General features: G+C 40.8%; 1 protein-coding gene across 1 annotated transcript in view; it reads right to left on the reverse strand.

Moving 5' to 3' along the window:
• LOC134066528 (cadherin-7-like) overlaps positions 1–19,542 on the reverse strand; it is a 62,839-nt gene extending 43,297 nt beyond the window's left edge. Inside the window, exons 1-2 of the mRNA XM_062521889.1 lie at positions 19,297–19,542; positions 335–629 (exon numbers count right to left, since the gene is read on the reverse strand). Of these exons, the coding sequence (XP_062377873.1) occupies positions 335–629; positions 19,297–19,542 (541 nt within the window). The remainder of the gene's footprint in view (positions 1–334; positions 630–19,296) is intronic.
• Between the last annotated feature and the right edge of the window lie 2,666 nt (positions 19,543–22,208).

Below are 22,208 nucleotides of genomic sequence, written 5' to 3' on the forward strand. Positions count from 1 at the left end.
TGAGCACAAATAGACTGTTGCAGCCAAACAGGCTACTTCAAAAGAACCGAAACTCCCTGCGTGGTTGGAGTCTTCATGATCTGGTGAATATTAATAAAACATTACTTAATGTTGCCCAAGGGACATTTAACCTGCACTCAGAGCCACTGTATTCAAAACTATACATTTCAAATGGTCCTCTAGCTCCTGTTCCTATCACTGTAAATGCCATCCTAAGAACTTATTCTGCTGTTCTGCAACAGTTCTGCAGTTTAGGAAGAAAAAAGGAGACAGACTTCTGTATATAAAAAGGGGTGAGAGAGACAGAGAGGCAGAGAGAGAGAGATAGACTTACCAAGAGGAGACATCTCAGGCACGCCAGCTGTGTAAGGACCGTCGGGGAACTTGGGTTCATTGTCATTGATGTCTTGGACTTTCACAACAAACTCGGACTCAGGTTCAACTGGCCGGCTGGTCAGGCTGTCCACTGCCTGGGCTCTCAGTGTGTAGTAGGCCTGCACCTCCCGATCCAGCCGTTTGGTGGCATGAATGTCTCCGGTGTTCTCGTCAATGGTGAATATGGAAGAGGCTCCCTCTCCCTTGAGAACGTACTTCACGTTCCCCTCCCCGTTGTCAACATCTGAGTGAAGCTAGAGAGAAAAGGAAACACACGACCACATAAAAGATAAATATGCTGAAAAGTTTACCGTACCTACAGTATATAGCGTGGGGTAGTGTGTAAAAAATTCAGGCATGGATTACCATAGAGAAGGTTTTTTTTTTTTTTTTTTTCATACAACCTCAAACCTCCAATCATATGCACATACTGTATTCAACTGGCCATTGATGTGAACTCTGTGATAGTGCCAAGGGCTTTGTAATGACAACCATAAAGTGTCTAGCCCTTGGGCAGTTTGTGTCTGAAAACATAAAAAGGCTAGCAGGTAAGATAAAAGAGCACCAAGAAAGGGGAACAAAATCAACCTATTTTTTAAAAATACCTGACTTAAGTAGAAACATTAAGTCAGCAGTGAGCAGGTGATGTGTTTACGGGTGGTTTTATGAAGTAATGAATTAACTAATGAAATAAATTAATATTTGTTTTGTAGGGTTTTAATGCTAGAGACCATTTCCAAGGTTTAGTCATTGGTGAACCAACATTTAGAGAAGACAATCAAGTGGTACAGCTGGAAATAAATAGTTGACATTGTTTGACAGTAAATGGGTTGAATGAATACTCTGTTACAGTAATAAGTTAGATTGGTTTGCTCTACCTTACATGATGAGAATGACCAAGCTATATCAGTAATTCTAACACTAGTAAAATAGGCCTAGAACACAAAATACCACAATCAAAATATGATGAAATTGGATTACATCATTGAAAATGTTAAATGCTTGATTACACAGAATGAATAGTAGTAAGGTGCACAATACACCACATAAGCGTGCTGTTTGCCAACACCAACAGACTATCCAGACTGAATTTAATAACAGCAACACATGTGATGCTCATGCCATGGGCCCAATGATGTCTCTTGCAGGTGAACCTAAACCACACCGGGACGGTTTGGAGGAAAAGTATTTTCAGTGACCTTTGTGTCGATTCAATTCTTAAGTCTACTTTCTGAACACGCAAGAATAAGGAGGAAAACCTGAAGCTCATTGTTTTACATACAGTATCATCCAAACCCGAAGAATACAAATTTGGTTATGATTCATTGATCAAATTTGGCTTATCAAATTGAGGCCACTTGACAGCAAATTCCCTGACTGCACTTTTTTTCTCTCCAATCTGCCTCTGGCACACTGAACCATTTCAGCTCCACATTTTTTTTTTCTGTGTCTGTTCACTCGAGTTGGATGTCTATTAGTAAGACATGAGTAAGGGATGGAGAAAAAATGGCTTGTCAACGGCCAGCGATTTGAACCACAACATGTCTTGGACATGACATTTTGAAAAGATGGGAACCAGAGTTGGCTGTAAATGCCAGCTGACACTGTTACGCTAGCACAAGAGCACATGCTTTATTCAGGAAGACTCCAATGATCCAAAGGCTATACTATAGGCATTACTATTGTTATCATCAGCTGAGCTCCATACTGCAACTCATGTTGCCACTTGTTACAATGAAATGCAAATATGATACTTGATCTTTATACTTCTTGCCCTAAGGGCTTTTTTTTTTTTTTATCACACAAAAAGTGTTCAAAGACAATTGGGGGATGTCAAGATGCTGTGTGAATACAGATGATGAACATTCTCTGCACTAATACCACTGTACTAATTAATGTGGAAGGTATTAAAGGAAGTACAGACACGTATCTTCTAATCAGGTCACTTCTTAAGCCTAATGCTTTCCAATCTCTTGTCCATCTAGTACGTTGCGGGTTCCTAGGGGTGCCAGCACAGTGTAATGAGATGAGAGCAAGTTTGTTTGGGGAACACCACAGGCTTACACTGGGTTTATTTAATTCCTGCAGAAAATCTATAATTTCTCAAAAGACTAAAGTGTTAAAATCAAATGAAATCACAGACAAAAAAGTGGGTAACACTTTACTTGAAGGTATCTACTGTACGTAGGAGTGACATGGTACTGTCATGACACATGACCCCTAACAACAACCCTAACCCTTACTTGTCATGACAAGGTTATAGCACGATTATTTCCAACAAATTATGAAAAAAGTTTGTCTGTCTTTGCTTACATGGCACATTGTTGCCTGGAGACAACAAAAATTAGGTTAAAATATACAGGTTACAATATTTTGTTTTTCAGATATATTAGCCTACAGTATAATATATGTCAGCATTTTTATTTTGACATGTGTTACTTGGCTTGCTTACACCACTGCCATACATTTTGTTTAATGTCAAAGCACTTTTAGCCTGTTCTTCCTTGCCGGACTACATTGAACTACATAAATTGCATCACCATTGTTTGAACTGTATTTTAGGGGAAACACATCCCAGATTAGTCTATGCAAAGATTTCTCAAAATGAACACCATATTTAAAATAGCCTACTATAGTATAGCCTACAAAGTTCCAATCTTATTATGCTATTGTAGTTTAATGATGAATGATAGTTCTGGTCCTTGGTTGTGATTGAATCACGTTCGATGGCGTTTTATGATCAGCACAAACTCTCACCTTGAACGCTTTTCCTTCCACAACTTGATATAAAGGTTACAGTTGCTACATCTGGACATTGCTTGGCAACCATTCTGATAAAGGAAATATATTTATTGGTGGAAGAATGATTATCTATGAATACATTGTTACATTTCATGTTGCTGTGCCATTGTTTTATGAAATCTGCCCAGACATACAGTATGTAGTAGCCTTTTTAGAAAAGCCACTCGAGTCCGTAGGTTACACTGATTATACAACAGCTAAGGGGGGGTTTTGGCACCTTGGGCGCCCCTGAGCTGTTTTATAATCAGTCTAACCTGTGGCCTCTCAGGCCTTATGGCTTAATCAACTCTAATCACCATCCAAACAGCATTTGTTGGTCTAATCAGCCAAACTGTATGTTCCCCTTGTGTCTCATTTGGTTTGGTCAGCTATTTGAATTCAATTGACCTCATCTAGGAGAGACACTTACTGTGAGGCCTATATTATTCTTTATTTGAAGATTTTTTTTTTTTTTTTAGCATTATGACTTGTTATGAATGCTTCTTTGAAAGTGTATATGTCTGTGTTCTGACAGAGATAATGTACTTTACTGACTGATCCCTCACAGGGAACTGGACAGGGCAGTAAAGAACCATTACAGTTTTGCTGACATGTCCAGGTGGAAAACTTGCCCCTGCCATTACTGCCAGGTTAAGAATTACTTACAGTTAACTATTCTGCAGCTACTGTATGCTGGACAGGCAGCAAGTGGAAAGGAGGCAGAAAAATAACATCTGGCACCACTTCATGGAACCGTCACCATGTACACACACACAACTCCAGATGGCTGTTCTAACTTTTGCTGTTTGAAATATATAAAGATTAAAAATTAAATAAGCCATTATAATGAGTGTATTTGTGCTTGTGGCGGGAGGGAGGGCTGGGGTATCCTCCATCACTTACAGTATTGGAGCAAGATCGGTGTATGTATCTGTGTATGTTTTTTTGTTTTTTTTTTTGGGGGGGGGGGCTGTTTTTATTCTAAATTCTTGGGCATACTGAGAGAAAATGTGAAAGGGCAACGAGAACCAAAGACACACCGAATCAATACTGACACTGATTGTCACTTTGTATGCAAATGTCCTCTCTGGAGCAACTTTTTGCTCTTTACCTTAACTCATTTTCCACGTAACTCAGGAAAGATGGGCTGAACTTTACGTATTTTGCATCAATACAAAAGGCCTTCTGATCTTTGTATTTCTCAGTCTAGCACATGTTAAATACTGGCATTTACAGCTGCCAGGCTTGGCAGTGCACACACACAGTGTATGTTATTTGTATAGCACAGTGTTTTGTGGCATTTATTTTCCGAGGTGTTGTTGAGTAGCTATCCCAAGAGGCTGCACTAGACAAAGTTTTGAAATCAACAAACAGCACAATATCTCTATCCTGAAGCAGCCCGTGAGCTACAGCAGAGGTCTCCACTCACTGACAAAAAAACAAATAGATTGATTAAATCCACAATTGAAGGATAGAAAATCCAAAAAGACATTTGACTTGTGTCCATGACTGAATAGTTAACCAAACATATGTGCTGTCCGTAATCCTTATCATGTTTTTTGCTTGTTTGCTTGTTTGTTTGCTTGTTTTTTAATGTTTGAATGTTGAATTCATTGATTCTTCATATATCCATGTATCAGTTCGGTGTTGTGCACAGAGCAAATTCTGACTTACCACATCACTAGAAGCGTACAAATACAAATTATAACCACAGGGTCACAGTTCATAAATAGCTGCAAGCAAAATGTCTTTCCTCATTGATTGAAATAATACCTCTGATAATGCCAGTGTGAAACACACACACACACACACAGAAACAGCCTACAGTCTCATAGTAAGAGGGAGGTAGGTGTGAGAAGATATTTCTGGCTTCTATCAGAATAAAAAATTTAAACAAGCAAACTTTACTGCCTTGACCCAGAAGCTTGGCTTCTCCAAAGCTCAATGTTGTCAGGGCAAGGTTAGATTAGCCATTACAGCTAATGTAAAAACACACTTTAGACATTTCTTCTTCTTTTTTTTTCTTCTTCAAATTTTTCCTTATTTATTTACACACTGCACAGCCATGGATGCAATGGACACAGAATCTCACTACATATACTCTGGATAATTGTATGTGACTACTACATTTGAATTGAAATTAACTTAAGTCTCAACAGAGCATACTGTAAGCTTGAACAAAGATAGAGACAGATTCAGATGTTGGCAAATTGATCATTAGCTGTGGAGCCAGTTGAAGAAGATGTTAGTTACTGCAAGGCTCTGTGCTAAAAGGCATGAGCTCTCGTCTACTGTACTTGGTAATGTGAAGCAACATGAAAACCAACCCATAAAGAATTCCCCCTCATAAAATGTCAATGTGTCATCCAGCACAACAGTGAAATATTAGGGAGGACAGAGTGGCGGCCACATAATTTCCAATTAGATATTCTCAGCACATAATTAATTGATAAATAGCTGTTGATATATGGAAATGTGGAAGTTGTAGTCAGCTTGTTACGTGACCAATTAAATAATTACCTATTTTGATTACGTACCAAGTACCAAGAGATAAATCCAGGATATCCATGTTGACCTATCGGATTCTTTAGAGCAATAGGGAAATTAATATATTCATATAATCCATATTGTGGCTGCATTAAATTGGTCTATGTTATGTAAATGTATGTACGTATGTTGTACATGTATATATATTTTTTATGCATGTGTGTGTCAGTACAGGAGAGAGGGACTGGGGTTGAGGCTCTGAACCCTCATTGTGCATTTGAAGCGGTCACAGGAAAATTAGTAGTCACCACCAGAACCTGTGTCCTCAGCTCTCCTTAGCAAGTCTGTATGGGTTGGAGCAACAACAGTGCTTCAATTGGACACACAGATATCATTAGCAACCCTCCGTATCTTAGTAATTATTCACATGTGTAATATAATTAACAAACAAGCAATCATTATTTGTGTAAGCATTTTGTAGCACGTGGCACATTCTAACCAACACAACATTAGTTGTTTGTATTGAAGTGCAAAGTATATATTTTCAAGGATTGACATCATGATCACTATTACAGGGAAAGCTGAATAATGTTTCAGCACAGGTTGCTCTCAGCAGCTCTGATAATAGTGGGAAAGCATTCTGTGCACTGCCCCAGACAGCATCCTGCCTAAAAATATGTATGAAAGCCAGTGGGGGGTTTGGTTTTGAAGTGTATCTTGTAGAGGGGTAGAGACGGATGCATCATTCGTTTATTCACAATGGTGCAGAGGGCGAGCGAAAGAGCCCATAAGAGAGTACGAGAGGGGGGGTGGGGGGGGGGGGAGAAGGAGAGACAGGGAGAGGTCATAATGCAACACAAAGGAGCTGAAAACAACAGCAGCGGACACATCAGCACAGCTGTCACACTACTCCATCATCACCATGCAAGATTGGGCTGTTTTTTATTCATGCAGTCAGCACTGTTGCGGTGATCAGCCCCCAGGCTCCGGTAGTGTGTAGGTAGGCCACCACTACAAGAAAGCCTGAAATATTTGGAGGGATTTTCCATTTAATTGTTTTCTTCTAGAATGGTATTTTCCTGTCCACAAGGAATGATGAATAAGGGGAAAGGGGACAAACAACCAAATATTGACCGTATCGGAGAAATATGTGACCATTGATTAGAGCAAACCACACAAACTACAAATGTAGTAAGCTTCTAAGTAGAGCCGCGTTGTGTATAAACAGCATATTATTTTATGCAAATTAAAAAAAAAAAACATGTAGTCTATTGACCGCACCTATGTATTAACGGCAGTGCCCTATAGCTCAGAATCAGATCATGTTTTAGTCATAAAGAAGTAGGTAGAAAAAGAATGTATCGCCTGCCCCTGTGAATTAACCTCATATCTGAAGAAATTACAGTAATTTCCCGCATATAAGCCGCATTGTGTATAAGTCACAGGACAGTGTTTTATGCAAGTTTAAAGAAACAAAACCATATTAACCCCATATTACTAACTGCCCCCCTGTATTAACCTCATAACTGAAGACATTTTGCAAAATGAATGTATAAGCCGCGGATAATAGTCGGGAAATTACGGCATGCAAAATCAATGTATAAGCCTTGGTTAAAGGTCAGGAAAGTGCACTATAGGAGTCTGGCAGATTAGTTCGAAGACAATCAAATGCAGTAAATTGAGCTAATGCTGTAATGAAATGACCTGTCTTTGGGGACACTTTTGGGCGAGGGCTCAACAAGACATCAGGATGGAGGACCAGGGCTTGGCCTTATCAGTCAAAGGGACAGCATCAGGGTTATCACAGGAAACATATTTCCCCGTGATATATAAAGCAAATTAGCTCTGGTGCCATAACGTCGCGCCTGCACAAGAGCTTCATTTGTCTCTCCCCATCACCAGACAGCAGGCAACTGTGCCGAAGAGAAAATGGCAGCATTGTGCGCTTGCTTGTTGCGTCTCGCGCCATCATCATCATAAAACCGCTATGAACTGAGTGGGAGAAGGCAAGGCACACATTCAACGCTATGGTGAACTTAGCCATTTTCAGCTAAGCTCTTTGTTGACCCTGATGTGCCATTGAGATCTCCTCGTCAAACCACCAGTGATGCATTGAGCCCTTCGGAGAAGGCTGACTAAACGCACTATGGAAAAGACATTCAGGGCCATGTTTGGAGAGGGTGTGCTGCTCGCATGCTATACTGGTCAACATCTAAACCTTAAACACGTGTTGAACATACTGTAGCTTCTACCGCGCTCTGAAATTGGCCTAATTTGATGGCATATTCCAACTGATACAATACGCTTATCAATCGACAATTCATTCATTGTAATAAGGAGCATCATATTCATATCAAGGTCAAGGTCAAGGTCAAGGTAATTTTATTGTCCCCAAGGGGCAATTTTTGTGCAGCCAGCAGATAGGTATACATAAGGACAAGACACACAACAATACAGCTAAAACAAAAAATTCATATCTCAATTGTGTGCTATTGGTCAACATCATCTAAACCTTAAACACGTGTTAAACATAGCTTCTACCCCACCCGGAAAGTGGCCTAATTTGTTGGCATATTCCAACTGATGGGCGTTTGGTTGAGGTGCGCACATCCACAGAACCAATAATCCAGATGCCGGACAAAAGTGGTAGACAATGTAATTGATTGGTCCGCACACTGGGTAAGCTCCAAAAGTACACTTTTTATTAAGGCAATGTTTCGATCCTACAGTGGGATCTTCTTCAGGCAAAATGAAGGAAGATCCCACTGTAGGATCGAAACGTTGCCTTAATAAAAAGTGTATTTTTGGAGCTTACCCAGTATGCGGACCAATCAATAACATATTCCAACTGATACAATACGTGTATCAATCAACAATTCATTAATTTTAATAAGGAGCATCATATTCATATTTAAATTAAATATGAAAAATATAAATATTAAATTATTATAATGTATCCTGATTTTCTAAGGTTTTCCTCCCTATGATTGTACTGTATGTACATAAAAATACAACGTTAGTCTTCATAGAGTTCTTGCAAAGCCTCACTGGATTTCTGATGATAGTGATACGACATAGCTGGTGATCATTACAGACCTGCAACATATTGCAGATATGCATAGTAGTCTACAAGGATTCAGCGGTGTGCTGGTATTGCTCATCCACCCTTCCACATCGATTTCTAGCCTGATGTGGTACAGTACAGTAGCTCCTTGGTTAGCCTGAAGGGTGCCAATGGAGAGAAATCATATAAATGCAAATGATGCTTGCATTATTTTATTGTACACTTGGGCTCCTTGTAGACATGTACAGTATATGCACACCTTTCTTCTGTCAAAAGTATCTAGGATCATTGATCATTTCCCAGAGAAAAGACAAAAGGGGGGAAAAAGCCCCTAAAGAATGTACTGTATCTAGGGTGCCAGTTAGTGAAGACAGACAATACACTTTTGTTTTCCTCCCTCATAACTCTTTCGAGAGAATGTGTCTGTTGAGGTGCACTGTATGTGTGTGTGGCGGATGCTGGGGAGATAGAGATGTTGCTGTTGAATGTGTGTAGAGCACACAGGGACATAAAAGGAGATGTGTGTCCAGATTGCCTAGCTGTGACAATGAAAAACCGCCATGGAAGAAAACATTCCCCACCATGATGAGGTATATGAGAGGATAGAGACATGGGGGGAGGGGGGGGGGGTGGAGGGCACAGGGTGGGTTAAAGGGGGGTACTAACAGAGCCATGAGGTGAGAATGCATGTGAGAGGGCCTAAGGGTCTATTCTCATGTCTAATTAAACAGCACATGTCACTGCAGTTTACTTTCATACGTGAAACCATTTCTTCAGAATCAGGGCAACAGTTCAACTCTGTCTTCTGGGCAAGTGTGGTGGAAGTGGGAGTACTGTAATTACGAGTACGAACAGATGCAGGTTTTTACTTCTTTGCATATCTATTTTTCTCTGATCACAGTCTCCAATTTGTGTTTCCAGTCGTGTTGTTTCATACTGAACGCACAGTCAACACCGACACTCCCTGGCCCTTCCACCGCAAATGATTAGGCTCTTTAAAAACATGAGGATATGAAGCAGTGTTTATGCAAATGCCGTCCTGTAACTTGAGCTAAAGTCCTACTTTGCGTTACAATTACCACAAATTTTCCATGCTCTTCAAACTAAACATTGACACTGTTGGACAGTGGCCCCAATATAATGAATTTCAACAAAAACAATTTGTATGTAAATACCTAATGAACTTTCACTGCAAAGGGACAAACAACTTGTAACAAACTGTTGATGGTCATTTACATAAGCATGCATGTCCCATACTTCTGACATGATTGAGTGGTGAACTGTATAGCATGCTGTCCTGATAAACTACCTGACTAGCAGCAAGAGTCCTCATCGTGTTTGCACAGCAGCAAGAGGACCCTCCAGGACAATGATATCAGCAGTGCCCTGCTGTACCCCGGCACACTCATGGGGAGACTCAACAGATGACAACAAACAGCTTTTCAAATCAATGCTTCTGTTTTCCTGTTGTCTGTCTGTCTGTCTGTCTGCATGCCACTCATTTCACTCCTGTACTGTATATCAAACGTAAAGTTGATTTCTGGATTTCCTTCCTAGGAAACATCATTTTAATATCAATTATCAAATATTGCTGCTGAGCTGGGTAACAACCACATAATAAAGCACACGTATATTGGAATATTTTTTTGCAATTTCCTCAGGTAATGTGATGACACTTGATGGCAGAAGTGCACACATCTCATCCCTTCTCAAGTACAGAACTGAACTATCAGAGGAATTCCAGCAACTATAAAGGCCTGGCCATGTTGACGTGCCCTTTCTATGTGACACAGATACCGAACAAGGCCCTAGAGAGACATAAAGTATTAGTGTGTATGGCTGGCACCTCATTGACTGCTTCACAACTGTGAGCCATTTAAATGTGAACAGAGCACACAGAAGTGCATATGACAAATAGATGTACAAACATATCAGCAGAGTGCCCTGATAGTTTAGAATACCACGATCCAATCACAGCTCCAGTCCTAAAATAGAGAACCTTAACACGTATGTCACTGCACTGAAATTTGATCAACGCTTAGACTGTTTACCAATGTTTGCCGGTTGACATTTGCTGAAAGTGGCCTTTAGTAAAAGTCACAGCATAGCCGTGGATAGCCTCAGTGATGAGGTAGTGTGTAATCTGTATTGTGTGTGTGTGTGTGTCTGTGTGTGTGTGTCTGTGTGTCTGTGTGTGTGTGTGTGAAACAGAAAAAGAAAGAGAGAGTAAGAAATATAGAGATAATCTAAATATATGCATTGTGTGTTATCTTTCTATGGTTTGTATAATTAGTAGTAGGCCCTCCCATATTGATCGTTGATCTTGACATTCTTCATTGGAATTGATATTCTATTATCAATACAATATTCTTTAATATATATATATATATGATATACTGTAGGCTATATCAAATTGGTATCGGATAGCAAATGACGACAGTGATGGCTTTGTAAACTGGAGGCACCTAACGTTCTCATTTGTAGGACACACAGTGCAGCAGGCAATGTGCTAAGTCCATCATAACATGACCTAAAGCTAATTTCCTTGCTGGGCAAAATCACTTGACTCATCTAATACCATTACACACACAGAGTGGGTCAGCACAACACCCGGGTGTATGCGCATGTAAATGAGGAAGTGGTCCGTAAATGAATTACTTCAACGCCACACTATTTCTGTGAAACTTCTGAGAAGACAAAGAAGACCAACTCTCATTGACAGTCAACCTTTGCCATGCTCCTCTAGCAGCACTGCTAATTACTCAATCTATTTATACTTGATTGTTCCCAGTGTCAATAAATTAGCAAATATTGGTATCGCTGCTTGTTCTAACTGAGTGGTCGCCACACATTGAAGTGGGTTTGGCGCACGTGTAGAGGTTTCCAATTAGACCCTTGTGTTGTCAATGGACACAAAATGCTCTCTATGGCTACGGAGGGAATAGGCATAACAGTCATGTATGGGGCATTGTTGTATGTCTAGTGATATTGACATTAAACTGAGATCAAACTTCACCAAATCACCCAGGGCTGGCAATCTTTTGAGTTCAGCATGGAGTGAGGTTTTTCAGCAGGGAATCAAATTGGCCACTAGAGATTGTGGAGCTCAAGACGCGCCGACACAGAGGTCCAGGAGCGGAGCTCTCTCTTAGCTCCCCCACAAATTAAACCCTGATAATATGTATTTGTGGAGCATTTATCAGGACCTGCTATCTGGCTCACTCTTTCACTCTCTTATCTCCTTTCCCTGCCTTCTTTGGAAGGCAACCTCCCCTAACTCTCTTCAGGAGAAAAACTGCTTCTCCTGTCTTCCTTGTGTTTTTAATCACAATCTAAATAACACGCTCATGAGTTGGTATTATTTGATAAGATCAGATCCTGAGTCAGATTTGAGTGGCCGCACATCACCAACAATCTATACACGCTATTCAAACACATGCTTTCGAGTTGTGAAGCAGAGCCCCAATCAAAGGTTCTACTACATCATCCTATCCTTGCGACAAATATCAATATTTTTTGCTGAAGACTTTTTGCTTTGCAATCGGATATATCCAGCACTTCTGTCACTCTGGATTCTACACTGCTGTGAGCAACATATTACAAAGTTATGCAATAGACACGTCCTATTTTAACGGCCAGAACATTCAGATCGAAGACCTTTTTATGCAGATATTTTGCAATAATCACAAGGAGACGCCATTTCTTTGTATAAGTTGAGGTGACAGAATGCCTCCCCAGTACACATATTCAGATATACCACCATTGTGCTGTGTGACTATTATCAAACAGGTCAAATCTGGAACTTCTATAAATCAGATTTACATGTAAGATGGTAGTCTGCAGCATAATAGTGCTACATCTTCATTTAATAATTTCTTCCAAGTTACATTAGAGTGTTAAACAAAGGTAGCAGAAAAATAATAAGCAAGATTCTGTAGCATGTATCCTGGTTTCTGACAGTGGACTAATGTGTCACGGAGGGCTGTTTCAGCCAGCACATTTATTTCCTGAGGAGAGTCAGCAACCGCATGGCTTGCTACAGTATATTCTGCCGTACTCTCCTGTTCACTCCGACACTTAACATCTTGTTTATGCCCAACCCTTTATTCAACTTCTACACGTGCATAGATCTTTCCCAGGTACACTAAAACAATGCATGTGTTGGTGAATTGGAAATGTTTGTGCTGGCTGAAAAGCCTTCCAGGAAGTGCATGGCCTTTAGGCAGTTGTTGACAAAGATTTGTGAGCGTTACGATTTCTGATTAGAGCCAAAGATAATTGAACATTCCCCAAAAAGAGAAGCATTAAGAGGAACATCAACATAAAGAGTCAGTGTAACTGCATGCCTACTGTATTATGTAAGTGTAAAGTTGGGTCTGTGTTCAACTTCCATGAGAAGCAGTTTGTGGAAAGGAAAAAAAAAACCCATGAAGAGCATTTCAGGCAAACTTTCTAAATTATGCAGTAATGTTCCGTTTGATTCCATTTGACTTAGTAGAGTGCCCCTCTCATAATGAAACACCATAAACTTCACAGGGACAGAGCCAGTGATGTTATTACTAACTGAGCAAATTGAAACTGATACACAGAACTCAACAACATTGATTGATTATGTGATATTGAATCACATATTTATCTCACCTCCAATAAGCCTTGAATAGGCCTACAGGGCAGAGGATTAGAGCAGAGACAGACGTCACTGTGAGTCCTGTGGAAACATACAAATGACTCATCATCCACTCACTTTTCTATTTGGGCAGTATGCCATTGATAAAGGGGAAAGAGTGTGCTTATTTCACTCTCAGAAATTGACTTCTTCTGGGTACTACACGTTTTATTGCCAATACTGCATCAATTTGTTTGTGAGTGAACCACAAAGAGGTCTTGAGTTTTGCAGAATTTCAAATAAATTACAACATCTAGCCTCTGAGCCTGGTTCTTTGCAGGTATAACCCTGATATATAAAAGCTGGAACAATGTCTGAGGACTTAACATTAATTATTCAGCACCAAGTGATCTCTTTAAAATTCTGTGGAATCAATACAGCTATGGCTTTGCCCTAAAACCACGAAGAAGACAGCACTGAATACCTGGCTTGCACCGATGAACTTGTCATATGATTCCTTCCCAACTCAACTATCCTGACAACTTAACAGAATTTTGTTGAAGCCAAGATTAATGAAACTCCTTTTTTTCTGATCTGTTACCTAGCAACTCACACGTTTGAAAAAGTTTGAAACCTGTGAGAATGCGGTGTCCTTCTCTCTTCAGAGAAGCTATCGAAATGTATGCAGACTGAAGCCCTGGAGTGGATCCCAGAATAATTCATAATAAGAAAACCAAGGCAAAGGTCACCATTGATTGGTCAAAGGGCAGTCAACACAGTTAGTGCAAACTAAGCAAAATCCTGAATGTATCAAATTTGTGCTGTACTCAATATTATGAATGACAACTGCTAATTTAGACGCTGTGTCTGGTTCAACCGAGCTGCAAGCCTTGCTTGAGATACAGTAGTGTCCTGCTTTCAGCTGAGGCATTCTTGAGGATCCTGCGCCATCTTTCATGATAAATCTGTACAAGACTCAAAAACCTGCAGTCTACTCAAATCACCATACATACAGGTTCAGGCTACACCGGACAAACTGCAACTGGACAAACGAAAATGTGAAACGCTTCATAAGTAAGCAGTGATAATTCAAAATGCAAGTGTGTGTGAAAGTGAGAGCATAATCATCTACCGAAGCCAAGGGTTTGGGGCTGAACATTTGAGCTCTGACAAGCAGAGAAAGAATGTGTGACTGTGATGAGTGGAAGCCTTCAAGATTCCACAAGTGATCTATTTGAGAGCCTCCCTACCCTTCAAGAAATGCGGGAGTGACTCACAACGATGAATGGCACGTCAACTTTGATTTAGCTGAAGCTAATTTCTTTCACTCCAGGTTGTGTGGCAGCTTATTTTGTGTTTTATTTTTATCTGTCTTAATTATTTCTACAGCCAATCCAGTCTCTAATATTCAAGTATGAATCAGACCATATCTGCGAGTCATGTTGGGAGTAACCCAATAGAAATCGAGTGAGGATATGCATTGAAAAGACAATTGTTGGCTACTGACTGTGTACAGAACCCATTTGAAAATAAAGTGTGAAGGCCAAGGTCAGGCCTGTTTTCCACTCCTGCCTGCCTCTTTCTTGATGTGAGTGAGTGTTCTGCCCTAAGGGTTGATGGGGAAAGCTCTGGAGTTACTGAAACGTGAACACAATAGGGGGAGGCATCTGACTCAACCAGGAGAGGAAACATATTATTAGGCATAGATACTGTATACATAAAAAATAAATCATCTTTGACCCACTGAAGTTTGTGTCCTGGAAATCATCTTTCTACATAATTGCTTGTGAATGGCATGCAGCATCACGCATTTCCCTCATCCATCTCCTTTTTTAGACACATCATCATAAAGGTTTTGTCATCAAGCCCACTTTAAACTTCAATGTATAACCTGAAAGTTTAATAAAATTGCATGACTTAAACCCAAAGACAGTCTATGATCTGTACCTCTACTAGTTATGGGTTTGTAAGACTTTTTTGACTAAATGAGATAGCAATATGACCAGCTCAACATGTAAACGAGGCATTACTGTGTGTTCCTGTTAATGTCTAGTATGTTATGGCATTACTAATCACTATCCATAAAACGGAATGGAATCCCATAGGAAAAATTCAGTTCTCAAAGATGGATATTTCACAACTAAGGACATGTAATTTCATTATTGTTTCAATTATGAGTTCATTTAATCAGACATATTTCTCACAAAATTCAATAGTAAATTAGATGAGGTACTTCAAGGTAAAAGAAATCTTCCTTAATTGACAAAATCAACAAGGTCTCCTTAGCCACCACTCTCCACAACAGCTTTAAAAACAGTCTTCTTGTCATAGGCTAGTTAAATGCACTTTATTGTGAAAACTCATTTTTAAACACTAATGTTGCCTTGAGATGGGGGAAAAATGAGGAGGCAATTTTTAAGCATTTGATCATGATTTGTGACCCTGTTGAGATCTCCCATTTAACACCTAATTTAATTTCAAGTATGATTAAATCACTTGAAAAAATGTGGGTTTTTTTTATTATTAGTTTTTTAGATTTCCTTTTGTTATGGGGTAGATCAGTGCTCTTTATTACAAGCCAAGTGTTAATGTGAGTCAGGAGCCCACTGTGAGCTCCCAACAGAATTTGATACAGGCTTTGTATTGATATTACTGTGCGTTCAGACCAAGACCGTCAAAAGCGTCAAGAGCGCCGGAAATCATTCATTTTCTATGGAGAGTCGGCGTTACCGGCGTCAAAAGCGTTCTGGGCGTGAGCGTGGCTTCATGAGCTTCACGGGCGTCAAAAAAAAGTTGAGCCTCAGTTAACTTTATGGTAATGAGCTATGACACGGTTCAGCGTCAACTAATCAGAATGTCAAACTCGCAGGATTGCTGCTTGTGGTTTGTCCGAATGTTTCACGTCATGGCTTTGACGCTTTCGGCACCGAACTGGGTTGAGCGTCGAGCTATGAGCTTCACCAGCGACTTTGACGCTTTTGACGGTCTTGGTCTGAACGCACAGTTACAGTAACATTGTCATAGTGTGGGGGAATGTTATGGCCTGCACAATAGATAGATAGACTTATTGGTAAACAATTGTAGGAATATTGTAGTCAAAATCACTACTTACACCTGGTGTAAACCTCTTGCGGAGATAACTGTCGGATGCTACACACCATATCATCAGTATTAATGCACTGTGCCACGGAGCTGATAGCATGTATGACACAATAGCAGCCATGGCCTACTGGTTAGGGCTTCGGGCTTGTAACCTGAGGGTTGTCGGTTCGATCCCCGACCAGTCCCCGGCTGAAGTGCCCTTGGGCAAGGCACCTAACCCCTCACTGCTCCTCGAGCGCCGCTGGTTGAGCAGGCAGCTCACTGCTCTGGGTTGTGTGTTCCACCTCACTGTGTGTTTGCTGTGTGTTCACTAATTGGGTTAAATTGGGTTAAATGCAGAGAACTGTATTTCCCTCACGGGATCAAAAAAGTATATATTCTATTCTATTCTAAATAACAATAGAGTAGGCTACACAACTGTTGTAGCCTACCTGCACATTTGACTTAGACATGTTTAAAAGTTCATTCAAAGCAGTCATTCATTTACAAAACCACCCATGATCCAGGAATGGAAAAAAAATTAAAATAAAGCAGTCCATCATTAAGTCTCTGTTATAGACCACTGAAGTTCAACACAAAAAAGGCCACATACTGTAGGGGCTCCTTTTTTTTGTAGACAAACTTCAGAGGTCTGTTTGCAGGTGTGCCAGTCCACATGCTACTTAATCCAGACTACTGAAGCTTGGAAACTATCATGGTTCAAACTGCGTTACAAAGTGCGTTTGCGTTAGTACAACAGTTTTAAAAACAGTCGTAATTTTGACGTTAGTTGAACACTGCCTCGTGCCATCTTAGTAAAAAGCTAACCACTGCAGTTGTATGGGAAACGCAAAGAGTAAGCACTGATCTCAAAAGAACACTGGATAGAGTGCCCCCACTCGGTGGCCATCTTGCAAGGCACTTTGGGCACTATCGGCAGCTATTTTGGGCACACTGCACGTGTGCAAGGCTTCACGACACCAAACTGTGAGATCACAACACATGTTTGGCATGATATATTCATATTTCATAGCATACTACCTATTTACTTAGAGTATGTGTGTGGGGGTAATGGGGTTTGTGTGTGTGTGTGTGTGTATGTGTGTGCTTTCATGTGTGTGTGCGGGTGTGTGTGTGCTTGTGCTTGTGTGTGTGTGTGTGTGTGTGTGTGTGTGTGTGTGTGTGTGTGTGTGTGTGTGTGTGTGTGTGTGTGTGTGTGTGTGTGTGTGTGTGTGTGTGCTTGTGTGCATGATTTCATGTCTGTGTGTGTGTTAATGTGTGCATGCGTGCTTGGAATTCTACAAAACTTGGCATGCATTCAGAGGGTCATAATGATACACTTACATGTTTTTGCAGTTTTAAACATCCCAGCCAAAGATACCTGTGATTTCAATTCCTTGTTTAACTAGCTGGCACTTTACCTCAAATGAGCAGATATGTCATAGGCTGACATGGCCTCTTGAGACCAACATACATATAGGCTTAGGCTACATACAAGAAAACTTGGCCAACTTAAGCCCTATGATTCTTGAGATATTCACAGAAAACTGTGTCCAGCCTACCCTCCTTCTGGGGGGGCCCGGAACATCAGGTGGGCGACAGATCAAAACGAAAAACAATGGTTCTGTGTCATCCTTGTGCGGCTACATGCCCACCAAGTTTCGTGCAGCCCGGCCATTCGGTGTCCCGGGAGTCATTGATGGATATTCACTTAAGAAAAAATAAATAACTCTGAAGGGATGCTAGATATCTGATCAAATGGCCAATGTTATTCCCTAACGTAATTAGAGGGTTGTAAAAGAACCTGATCTGAACATGTTTTTGACAAAGTTGCATACCTTCTATGTTATCGCCTGAGAACAAGGCCAAATGTCTCATTCATCCAGTCTGTCATCTTTAATATTCGCACCAATAAATAACACAATAATGATGGATTTATGACAATTTAATGCTGTTTGTGTTTCTGCTGTGTTTCTCTTTGTGTTTCTCTAAACTGCAAACAATTTACACCTGTCAAAATCCTCAGCACCAAATCGAGTTACAGTAGTAGCAATACACTATACCCTACAGCATGAAAGTAGCATGTTGCATGAAAAATCAAACTAATCTTTACATTAAAATAAAATAGAAGATGAAATATTAAGCTTTTGTGTCACTAACAAATACTATATAACATTTTCCAGCAGATTTGCTAAAGGATCCTTCTGGGCCCCCATGACTTGTTTGGGCCCTACCCCCCAGTATACTGTATGTGCAATAAATAAATAAACAGCATTTAAATAAGTAATACAATTTGGAGACAGTTTCCTTAATTCTTCTTGAAACAATTGGCTTGATTTGAATTGTTAATTATTTCATCTCAATTTGTTTATTGGACAACGTCATACATGAACTAGACAATTTAATTGGACTTCTAATCAGAGTGGACCTGACATAAAAAAAATACACATTTTGATATTCAATCTCCAGCTTTCTCCTCTATCGAATTGTACGAAAGGCGTAAGGATTGGACAGGCAGATAAACAAAGGGGAAACCATGTGATTTCAAAATGTTCCAGATATTTTTCGTTCCATCGATGGACAAATTGGTATTGTTTTCTTCAAACTAGTTGGTATCAATTTGTTTGTTTTTAATGAATGAATGCATTATACTGTTAATCCCATGTTTGACTCTTACAGTAGATCCATGCCTATGGCAAAAAGGCTGGCAGAATCTAGATCTAGATTACTTTCGTCAGTTTCATTGCTTCAACATTTTTTGTTCACTAGTGTCTCCATTAACCACCCTGCTTTAACACAATCCTTTTTCCTGAGCATACTGTTTCATTTAGATCTTTACTTGGTCATCTGAGCATGACATCTACTCAAGACAGCTCTGTGCATAAAGATGAACGCGTCTTACCTTGCCAACATAGAGAGGATCATTGCCTGTGTACTCCTCCAGAACAAAGAACTGATTCCAGACCCAACTTCTCTTCTGTCTGTGGAGCGTCTCCCACGAGTCCTCCTCTGCTTGTGGACCTGACTGAAGAGTGCCAGGGCCAGAGGTCAGACCCCAAGACCCGGTGTCCCGAAGGGAGAGCAGCACGGCCCAGAGCCAGACAGCTCTGCACACACGAGGTCCACACAGTCTCATCTGGTGGTCCATCAGCAATCAGCACCACAGTCGAGCAGTTCAATAACAGTTTGGACCGTCTCTGTCCCCCGCAAGAGAAATCAAGGGGGAAAAGACAAGAGAGCTTGATGATTGTGCGACTGCTTCAGATGGTCTAGACCTGGGAGTTGTGGAATTGTCACTCTGAGGCTTTGATTGTGGGTGACAGCAATGAAAATATTGCCTGCTTTGAGAACAGGAGACTGTCATCGAGTGTTGAGACAGGGAATGGCCACTGATGAGAAAGTCTTCCTTCTTCACAAGAGGGGTGTAGTAATTGGCACCTATCAGAACAGACACAGAAAGACAGCTTGTGTGAGACACAGAGAGAGAGAGAGAGAGAGGGGGTGGAGATGGGGGTGGGGGGGGGGGGGTGGTGGGGGTTGAGGGGGAAGCTGGGTACTGCCATCAGCAAAATTGCCACGGTGACCGCAGTCACTTTCTACAGCAAGTAATATGCCTGCTGATGCAATGATAATGGCCTTCTCCTACTACTGATGAGGCCCGTGAATGAACAGACAGTAGGTGTGGTAAATATAGTCAGAACACTGTCCTTCAGGTATAAGCACACACCATCGCTCTCTGACTTTGACATCGCAGAATTGATTGAGGTTAAGTGTTAATAAGCATACGCGAAAATGAACCACCGTCTCAGTGTACACAAGCACAAGCAAAGTGATTTGTGTTATATAAAATCTGGTGCAGGGCACAGGTGTGTGGAATACCAATTGAGAGACGTTCAGCTGTTTCAGTGCCTCAATACCCCCATTACCTGAGAATTACCTTGCCAAGGTCATTAGCCGTGTCACGTTCTCTCCCCTTGTTGAAGAGCAGAGAGGAATGGTGGCAAGGTTTGCCACTCAAGAGTAACAAGGCACATGATCTCTGTGTGTGCGTGTGTGTGTGTGTGTGTGTGTGTGTGTGTGTGTGTGTGTGTGTGTGTGTGTGTGTGTGTGTGTGTGTGTGTGTGTGTGTGTGTGTGCGTGTGTGTATATGTGTGTGCGTGCGTGCGTACGTGAATGCGTGTGTGTGTGTGTTTGTGTATGTGTGTGTGCCCTAGTCCATGGGATTAAAAATAAATCTGAGCTGTCAGCAACATGACGGACTCGTTCTCCCTTGACATCTACGGGAGTGTGTTAGTGTGCTCTAGTGTTGGCTGCACTGTCACCACCTACAAAACACACCATCATTAGACACACATACTGAGAAGGTTGCAGGCCATATCACTGGTTTGACAACTACCCTTAACACAATTGACTAGCATTCACTGGTCTCTTCGTTCCACTAAGCTATATGACAAAGAGCATAATATGGGACACATTGCTCTTCAGGATGGAGTTTGAGTGAGGATGATGGTTGTTCAACACATTGTATAACTAGTTCATAAGTGGGGGGGGGTTACCCTTTTTCTCTTATCAATTTCTTGTTGAGTTTCAAATGACCACCTTCCCTTGAAAAAAAAGCTGTAGTGTCATAACTGTCAGAAGATATGGCCCCGATAATATTTCAGATAATATTTAACAATGTTAGCAATTTTTAGAGACAGAAAATAATAATGATTCGGCAAATCAATATACGTGTACACATTTTGTATGTTTGATGACATCTATGTTCCCCTCTAATTTGCAAGGCAAGTCAACATAACATAGCTGTAGACATTCTCACCAATGCAATGCTTGTTGCTGTCTTTGTGAAGTATTTTGCAGGTTGTACAGATTTCTGAACGAATTACCTAAAAAAACTGCTATGAACAAAGACATGCTACAATATAAAGAAAAGGCTTTCACTGAAATTGAAAGATAAGAGCGTATAATCAAAAACCTCCCTTTTTATTTACCACCCCTTGCCTCTGTTGAAAGAAGAACTTAGCAAATAACATGAAGGAACAGACCAGAGGCCAATTTAAGTCAACCAGAGAAAGAGCACTCAAAGTTCACACTCTTAAGAGAAATCCCTGGAAGGGGGGCCGTATTGGCGGAAGCTCAGTGATGCCCAGCTCTCATTTATTTCCTCCCTGGCCTCTCTTTTTCACTCCTCTACATATTGGCAGGTGCCTGGGCCGTGGAGATAATTGCCTCGGCATGGAGTGACCCCTCTCTACCCACACACACACACACGCTAACTAAGTCTTTCTGCAGCTCCTTGCCCCAAGCTAAGCAGAAAACAGCAAACACCACATCCTGTTGAAATTTTGTACGAACATGCTCTTTTTTTTTTGCTTTGCTTAAACACTCTATCTATATATTATCATATTCTCCCAATTAACAGGCGTATCAACATTTCCATCTGGGGGTGAATGGGTGTTCTCGGAGAGAGATGATGTGAACTACAGTGCTAGTTCGCCTCCTCAGGGTGGTAATCCTTTCTCATCAACCTGACTGCCTCTGCCCTGGCCAGAACTGTCAGTAGGCTATTCAGGACACACATGCTCCTTTTAATACTTTTTTAAGACAGTTGCTCCCAATTCCCAATCCACAGATTTTTTGACCTGCTGGAGACTTTCAAGGTTAGAGTTTTATCACACGTCTCGCTGATGTGAAGAGCACAAACTCTGTGGCACAGTGTGGAGGCTGGCCATTCCTCAAAAAATAGACACTGAGAGAAAAAAAAGAGGCAAACTTTCTGATTTGGCTTCGACACGTAATGATGTGGGTAGAAAG

This window comes from Sardina pilchardus, chromosome 19 (genome assembly GCF_963854185.1).
Source record: "Sardina pilchardus chromosome 19, fSarPil1.1, whole genome shotgun sequence".
Lineage (NCBI taxonomy): Eukaryota > Metazoa > Chordata > Actinopteri > Clupeiformes > Clupeidae > Sardina > Sardina pilchardus.